The sequence below is a fragment of the Lonchura striata genome, chromosome 7, assembly GCF_050655825.1.
Source record: "Lonchura striata isolate lonStrDom1 chromosome 7, ASM5065582v1, whole genome shotgun sequence".
Classification (NCBI taxonomy): domain Eukaryota; kingdom Metazoa; phylum Chordata; class Aves; order Passeriformes; family Estrildidae; genus Lonchura; species Lonchura striata.
Genome location: NC_140709.1, coordinates 38,248,212 through 38,256,935, shown reverse-complemented (window position 1 = coordinate 38,256,935; position 8,724 = coordinate 38,248,212). Strand labels below are relative to the sequence as shown.

The window sequence follows — 8,724 nt, the reverse complement described above, 5'->3', positions numbered from 1 at the left end:
TATTTGACATATGTTTGATACTTGATTTGAGACAGACACAGACTGCCAGTGTCCAGATTGCTCCTCTCCTATAACCATTCATTAAGTATCTAATACTCCTTTAATTATGTGCAAGTTTCATTTCTCCAAGCAGGATTATGTGCTACCAGCAAGTGCAGACATGTACACGGAAGGGAAATTTTCACTCAGATGTTCAAACACTTTACACCAAGAAATATTTTAAGACATCTGAGTGGTGCCAGTGTTTTTTTTTTAATACAACACCATACAATTGCTGCATAACAAACTGTCGAGGCATAAAATACTGCACTATCCAAATTAGGACAGTAAGAATTCATTAAAAAAACTAGCCCTATCCAAATTAGGACAGTAAGAATTCATTAAAAAAACTCATTAAACCAGACCTTTGTTTTGCAGAAAATTTAAAAACTCAAGTGGCACAAGGTCAGTGTAAACATGTTCTTTAATATCACTGAAGACAAATTTAGCAATCCAAGTATTAGGTGGGTTTCAAATAAATAATCACTTTGAGAAAGTGTTTACATATCAAGGAAGCTCTCCAGGCAGCAAGAGCAGTTTGTAATTCCTCCTTGCTAACACCCCCTCACCAAGAGAATGTACAGTAGGCAGTGCACACTGGAAAAACAATCACAACACAAGGGCATACTCATCAGCTTCCATGGAACCTCTGGACAGGATTTCACAAAGGGGGGAGAAGTAAATGGAGACATGCACTGCCCTTTAAAGCACCACTCTTTCTCCACAGCCTTTTCACCAATGTAACACAAATGGCAAGAGAATTCATGTTTGCTTCCAAAATCCACTCTCAACTCAAAGATTAACACAGCACTGCTCCAACAGAGAGAATTACTCTTCAAACTGATACTGCATCATAATACATCACCCCCCTCCCAGCTGGGCTCTGCTCTTACTCTAACCTTGAAACTCCTCTGCAATCACTGCGAAAGTAACCCAGAAAGCTTAAAGACAGGTAGTAATTGTTATTTCTTGCAGATCTCGGCCCAGCATAATGAAAGGGAGCAAGACATGACAGGTCTCAAGGTGCAGGGTTACCCAGGAAAACATCTGGTGTCCTACTTCACTCAAATAAAAATGTCCAAAAGTCAAAATACTTCCTCAAAGTGTAGATTTGTCCTTGTTAAACAATTATTCTGCTGTAAAAGTATGCCTGATGTGAAATTTCTCACATCAGAACAAGATGATTTAACAATCTAGAAAGACCAAGAAAAAAATCAATTATAAATATGCCACAAAAATATTTGCAAGAGAGTACTGCAAAATTGTTTTCTTTCACTTTCATCAAAATATTTTTTCTCTGTACATAGAGGCTGGGCAGTCTTCCACTCTGTCCTCTAGTCCAGCATGCAGTAGATCTGTGAACAGCACTGCAGTACTCACCAGAGAACTGTTTCTTCTCCATTTCTAACACACCTGAAAACAGTTCTGCTTTGAGTCAATTTAAAACAATGTACTATGTAATACTGCTGTATATGCTGTGTACCTACTGAATAAATATTGCAGGAGTTAAAGGATTGTTTCACTGCTAGCTGGGCTTTGGCAAAACAGGAGTGGGGCTGACATACACTGGATACTTCACACTTTTGAGTGGGGGACGCTGCAACATTTAACAGATACAGAATAAAATCTTAGATCTAAAACTGTCAGTACACAAGATCCCAAGTTGTTCTGAACACAGGAGCAGGGTGATCAGTTTTCCAGGAAAGCCACATAGTCAGTCAATCTGGCCAACTGCTGTTCATTGGGAATTGGTGGGACTGGAGCAGGTTCTACAGAGATAAAACAAATGGATCATTAATTAAATTTAGAAAGCAAATCCATCAGCAGTACCATCCATCACAACAGTAAGGGAAAACAAACGAACTGCATCTGACTTTCAGCAGCCTCCTGGGGACAGATATTAACTCTATCTCCTCCCTGCACAGCTCCAGCTGACATAATTGTTATCTGCACCATTCAGTCCAGGAGTTACTAACCACAAAAACTGCTGCAACAAGTTCCACTTGTCAGCAGCCTCCAGAATTTCTCTGCACACACTGGAGTCTGAGTAATGAGGGCTGATAGTACTCTGCCTTGAGAAGAAATCTCCTGGAGGAGTTCTCTGGTTGTTCCTTTCCTTGCAAGCTGCTATCCTGAGGACCCCAAACAAACGATCTGGTGGGTGATCAGACTAGCAGAACACATGAGAGGTCTGCTATGGAACTGGGAACCTCAGGAATCTCAAGCACTGCTTAAAATGTGACTGAGTGAGAAGCACATTTACATAGCACCTGATTGGGGTGAGCTGTTGTTTTTTATTTTGGGGGGGCTAGTGAGAACTTTCACTTCTCTAGGACTCAATTCCCACTCAGTGCTGACACTGTTTATGCAGGTTTAGCTAAATCCATTATATATAAACAAAAATACCTGATGAAGGAATAAATCTGTTAAAGGAAGCTTCCAGCACACCTGGAGAAAAAACATACGAAATTAGCCCAGTGGAACAGTTTTAAACAGTTCTATGCAACAAAACATGGATCAAAAGCTAATTAAAATTAAACTTGTTTATTCATCACACAACTTCGAAACTAAAAAGCAGAATATCCAAGGCATAGTTACTTCAAAAGAGCCTCTTTCTTTTGCCTGAATAGTAGTTCTTGCACTTGCTTTTGGAAAAAAAACAACCACATGTAAGCAATTCCCAGTTTTTTTAAGCTCTTCATATTTTGCAACCAGTTCATAAAAGCCCCACCTGCTCATATATAAAATCTCAGGGTTCCGCTTGGCTTTGTGCCCCTTAGGGGTAGAGTTCAACACCTGGCATCTGTTTATCACGGGCTCTGAAAACCCAAAAACTCTGCCCATACAAACAGTGTATTTCTTACTCTAACATATCCTACTCTTTTGGATATGCTGTAATTTGGCTCCTTCTGCCAGAGCTGCACAGAGCAGTTAAAGAACAGTTCTTTAATCTTGCTTTTACACCTTAGTATTTGTTTTTGCCACAGCCAGATACAGATTTATAAAAAAGAAAAAAAACCAGCCAAGTATTTTTGCAGACCTAGCTTTGCAGAAACAGACATTCTGTAATCAACACCAGGAAAGTGAAGAAAAGAAGATTTAGATTTTAAAAGCAAAGAAAATTACATCAACAATTGGAGCTCCTTGGAACACCTGCCTAAAGAAGCTCTAATTCTCCTGAAGGAAAAAAAAAAATCTTAGGCTCAAGATGGTCTACTTTTTACTCATCTTTATTAAGTTGAGACACATCATTTGAGGTCACCCAGTTTGTGTTGCAGAGAGGTAGAGCCAGCAGCAGAGGAGAAGAGGGAGCAATCACAGCATATCCTGTCTACTTTTGTTTAAACAAGTTAATGTAAGGATTTAAATTAATCCAATCTACTTGTTGTAGGTCCAAACCAAACCCACCACTTTGTACTTCCTCACATTTTACACATGCCCTGTGTTTATGAGCAGCATGAGCATCCAAAAAGTATCTAAGAGAATCCTGTGCAAAGCTGTAATTAAAAACTTCACACCTAATTCCTAGAAAATGCTGAATGTTTCATGAAGTAACAGCCCCACCTACCTGGCTTTTTAGGCATCACCATGCGAGTTGCAAAGTCTGCTTGCCAGCCCTGTTCTAGCACACCTGGAAAGGCATTTGTAAGACACAGAAGGGGAGAATAAAGAGTGATAGTTAACAGCAAATATTTTCTAAAAAATCAAACCATTATCCAGAACCAAGATTTTTTTTTTTCTCTGATCACTGCCCAGTCACTTAACAGATTCAGAATTTGTAGATACATTTTTATTAATCATCACTTAGAGCTCTGTGAGCTTATCATCAGTATAAAAATTACTCAGGGAATAATGCCAAGTACCTTTCACAGCTTCTTCTACAGGAAGGCCAACAAAGGCTGCAAAATCATCTGCAACTATTGATGTGTAAGCCTGGGAAACCAGTCCAAAGGCTCGTCTCCTGGTTGCATCTAGGGAGAGAGAACACAGGACACAAGAGACTCATCTCCAGAGCTGGGAAAGCTGAGAACATTTCCTCAATTCTACCACCTCTGGAAAATCACTACCAGCCTTCAAGTGAGCATTTCAGGAGTTCCCCCTCCCTTCCCACAGCTCACAGTCAGCAGCAAGAGACAACAGCTTGTTCTCTGCCAGGACAAAGCCCCTCAGAGCCTACACTGAACTTCCAAGCGCAGCCTGCAGCATCCTGGGCTGCACCACCAGCATGTAAAGCACTTCAGGGAACTCTGCATCCTCTGATGGCAATATGCCAGCAATTAGTTACTAATTAGTGGCATCTAAAAAGCAGTTTTAGGGAACCTGTTTTGCAAAACACCTCTTTTTAGCAGTCTGCACTGCCCTCTAGGAGCAAGAATCTGCATGTTACCATTACACAAGATGGAAAACATTTCACTGAAAAACCACTTTCTAAGTCCTACAAGGTTCTGAAATGCCAAGCCAAGTTCCCTGGTTAGAAGTCTGATAAAACTGGGTGATTTATGGTCTGTTTTGCTCTTACAGAACAAACCACATGGTTTATGAAAATCCAGTGTCAAAAAATACACAGAAACAGAATCCTACTAAGACCAATTTACTTGTTTCTACAAGGTTTTGTAGAGCTATTTATTTACACCCGACACCGGAAAACCTTTTAGTAAAACCTACAAAAACTTGGCAACAGTTGTCCTGATTTTTCACAATTGACAATTTGCTTCTGTTGGAGCAGACATAAATAATTCCAGGCAATTCCCTGCTCAGCTTGTACCTCTGAGTGCTTCCATGATTGGCTGGACAGTCTCAGACCACTGATGTGCACTGATTGCTGTGTAGATTCCTGGGAAGTCCCTCTGCCAGATTCTTTGTCCCACTGACCAAACTGCACCAAGTTCAGCATTTGCCTGTTGTGACCAAAAAAAAAAAAAAAAACCACAAAAAAACCAAAAACAAAAGCCAGTATTAATCCAGAAGAAAATCCTTATGCAAAAACCCATTTCCACCCCCATATTTTCAGAGAACATTGCTGTGCAACAAAACCAGCAGGTTTCTGAAGTAAATTTGGCCCAATACTTACAGATTTGATAGCAGGAGGGATTCTTTTCCAGAGATAACGTGCATTATTCCTAAAAATAAATAAATAGAAAGACGAAAAATACTTCTCAGTCACCATATGCAGCAAAAAGACACCACAAGGTTTGTCCAGATGCTATAATGAATATTCTCAGTGCTTTAAAAATATTCTTTCCAGGAAGGAATATTGGATACTGAAGTGGGAAAAGCAGAGCTGCTCTCCAGCAGACAACACTGCACTGCTGTAACACAACCAACAGTTCTTTAATTGCCTCATTTAACACCAGTTTGGGAAAGCAACTTCTCCCCAAAACCTCAAGTTTAGTGCATTAAGTACACCCAGAGACATGGAATAACCCCCCCAAACCAAATTCCCAGGAATTCCTGCAGATTTAGCTCCTTCAAGCCAATAGTAACACTCATGTTTAACAGGGATGGTCCAGAGTTATCCTGCTGGAATTTAAACAGAAGGAACAAATCCAACCCAAAACAAACCAATAAATCCATAATAACCCCAAATCCAACCTAAAACAAATGCAGCCCTGAAGAGCTACAAAACAAATCTCTGAAATGTTTAACACTTCCCAGAGGAGCCAATTTCACCACTGAAGGAACTGCATTCCCAAATTCCCACACAGGAAAGGAGAACAGCTTTCTTGACAGATCAAGGGGTGAAAGAGACTCGATTCTTGGGAATATTGTTATTATTTCTCCATAAAACCAACATTTTTATTAATCCCAGAGCCCATTCCCAACGTGCTGGTGACAAAGCCAGTGCCACAGGCTGGGACAAGCCACTTACATGTCGTTGTGCAGCAGGTACAGAGCCAGCAGCTGGCCATACACCAGGGGTGTGGCAATTCCTCCAGGGGCCTGAAAACACACACACATTCTTGGCTTGCAGATTCTAAAGGGGGATGTGATACAAAACGCAGCACCAAGCCAGGTTTTACATAAACTGAACACTCCCAAGATGACTGAGCTTTATTTATGTTTTTTCTCACATCATGTAACAGGTCTTTGCAATTTTCTAGGGGGGGAATAAATAAGCCTCCATCTTCCTATGCTCATAGGAGTTGCAGCTGTTGAAAGTGAAATTAAATCACCCGCCCACTTCGATTACGTTCAGCTCAGGCCACTCCACCACAGCAAAGCCTCTCCGTCCCTCCCAAGAACCTCGAGTTAAGCTTCGGCCCCTGCCACACCTCAGCAGCGCTCGCAAGGAGGAAATAAAGGAGCGATAAAAAAGGTGAAAAAATTTGAAAGCTGCAAAGATTTCCAATGAGGCTTCGGGCCTTTTATCAAGGGACAACAGACCGTAAAGCAGCACAGAGGGAGCTCCCAGTGAAAGCTGCCACATTAAACTCGTTCTAAGGGTAATTCCACGAGCCTGGCTCAGGGCTGCACTCCCCTGATCGATACCTTCATTTTCTCAGCCACGAGAAGGACGGAAACCCACAAACTCCACCACTCCCTCCATTCCCTCTGAAGCGACGCGAATAATAATACGGAAACACCCATTTATCTGCAAGGTGCTACTTTCCGACGGGCTCTCTGGCGAGCCCAAGGGGCAAGCTCAAACACTGAGCCCTCCCCCGCTCCCACGCACCCTGTCCACCTCCCACGCACGGACACAGACCCCTCCCCGCCCCCCGTCCCGCGGCACCTCCAGCTCCTGCGTCTCGCACTGCTCCAGGAGCCGCCTGAAGCTCGCCGAGCTCTCGGCCATCACCGCCACCGGCATCTTCCCCTCACGGCGCCGCCCGCCCGCAGCGGGCGCCGCGCGATGACGTCACTTCCGCTTCCCCTCCGCGCCTCCCGCCCGCCTCTCGGCGCTCCTGGAGGACCGCGGGGGCGTGACCAATCCGGGGGCGTGACCAATACGGGGCCGTGACCAATCCGAGGGCGTGGCTGGGGCGTGACCAATCCGGGGGCGTGACCAATCCGGGGGCGTGACCAATACGGGGGCGTGACCAATTAGAGGGCGTGGCTGGGGCGTGACCAATCCGGGGGCGTGACCAATCCGGGGGCGTGACCAATCCGGGGCGTGACCAATACGGGGCGTGGCCGAGCCCGTGAGGGGCTGAGGGGGGCGCGCGGCGCCTGAGGGCGGCCGCGGTTACAGCCCTTTAAAATCCCTTTGTTTTCTGTGTGACAAGCCAACTTTCCGCGCCCTATAAAGAAATGAGTGTGCCTGGCGTGCAATACGGTTTTCTCTTCGTATCTGCCGCATTTATGCGCTGCGTGAGGCGGACGCCCTCCATCCCTTATTGCACATCCCTTATTGCATGTACGTAAGGGTTGTTCTCAAGGGGTAGGGAGTGCTTTTCCAGCTCTGTACCTGTTGGTGCTGGGCTTTAGAAGTAGTTTTTACAGTTGGGTTCCTTTATCTTTGTTTCCTGTGAAACCCGCTGCCGGCTGCTGGAGACAGGCCATAGGCATGGAGTACCCTGGGTTAAACACAAGGACCAAGTCCAGCCCTGGCCCTGCACAGACACCTATTCCAGCAATCCCAGCCTTTGCCTTGTCCAAACATTCCTTAAGCCCTGGCAGATTTGGGAATGTCACCATTCCCCGGGGAGCCTGTTCAGAGCTCACGCTTTTCCCAACATGCAGCACCAATATCCTAATCAGTGGTATTGCTGGGGCCGCAGATGTAAATTCATATTTTCAGGGTAAAATCAGCCCGAAGGGCTCATTTTCTGCAAAACTTTCCTTTTCTGGTACAACGGGTTTGCTTTCCATCATCATCCTCCTCTCCATATTCCTTGAACAAAGCCTGACCCCAGCGCTTCCACCATCCTCCATCCCCAGCACTGCCCTAAAAATCATTCCCCAAGCCATTTATCCTTCACGCAGGGAATTTTCCCAAGCCGTGCTCAAGAGCTGCACCACCTCGCTGTGAAACTCGTGAGTCCTCCACACTTTTGGGGTGAAAAAAAGAAGAGTGGGGTAAATCCTGATCCCTTTGCCACGGAGTCCCCGCGCTGCGGGAGAGGTTTTGGCTGTGGAAAAACAAAATTAACGTGTGTTTGTGTTCACTTTAGGATTCGCCTGAGGCACAGCATCTTGGAGGAGGGTCCAGGCGATGGCACTGCTGCTCCGCCGGCTCAGGCATCACTTTCCCGGGAAGCAACCTCTCATCCCGCTGCCGTCCCCGCCAGCCGCATCGATCCCGACGGCCCTTTGTAGCCGCCAGCTCTGTGCCAGCGTCGCTTTGACATTCGGACATCTGAGAGGAGCACTGTCCTCACCTTTTGCTCCCGTTCCCAATTATCTCGTGTTTTCGGGAGGCGAGGAGGGGAGCAAAGAGGGCGGCAGCTTGTGATGATGCCGGTGGGGGACCTTCCCGCGGGGATGGGGTCAGAGCATCCCGGATTGCCACCGGGAACACGTTGAATTGGGAAGGATTCCTCTCCTGGGGGCTGCAATCCCACATCCCGATGCCATCCTCCTTCCCGGTGGGTCCAGGTGGGAAGGCGTGAGCCGGTCCCCGGCACCGCTGGCTGTGTTGGGCCGGGGCAGAATCGCAGCCCCTGACCATGTTCCTGCTCCCCGCCGGGAGATCATTTCATCCGGGGGAAAAAAACCCTGTAAAAATAGAATAGAGGAGAGGTT

At 45.5% G+C, this 8,724-nt stretch overlaps 1 protein-coding gene across 1 annotated transcript; it reads right to left on the bottom strand.

Annotated features, from left to right (window-relative positions):
* Positions 1-445: 445 nt before the first annotated feature.
* On the bottom strand, positions 446-6,877 carry COPS8 (COP9 signalosome subunit 8). Its single transcript, XM_021536098.4, has 8 exons — positions 6,773-6,877; positions 5,909-5,979; positions 5,111-5,159; positions 4,805-4,937; positions 3,903-4,010; positions 3,608-3,670; positions 2,446-2,487; positions 446-1,808 (listed from the first exon to the last, which is right to left on the bottom strand). Exons 1-8 carry the CDS (start codon positions 6,848-6,850, stop codon positions 1,729-1,731), a joined length of 624 nt encoding a protein of 207 aa, XP_021391773.1. The 5' UTR covers positions 6,851-6,877; the 3' UTR covers positions 446-1,728.
* Positions 6,878-8,724: the final 1,847 nt, after the last annotated feature.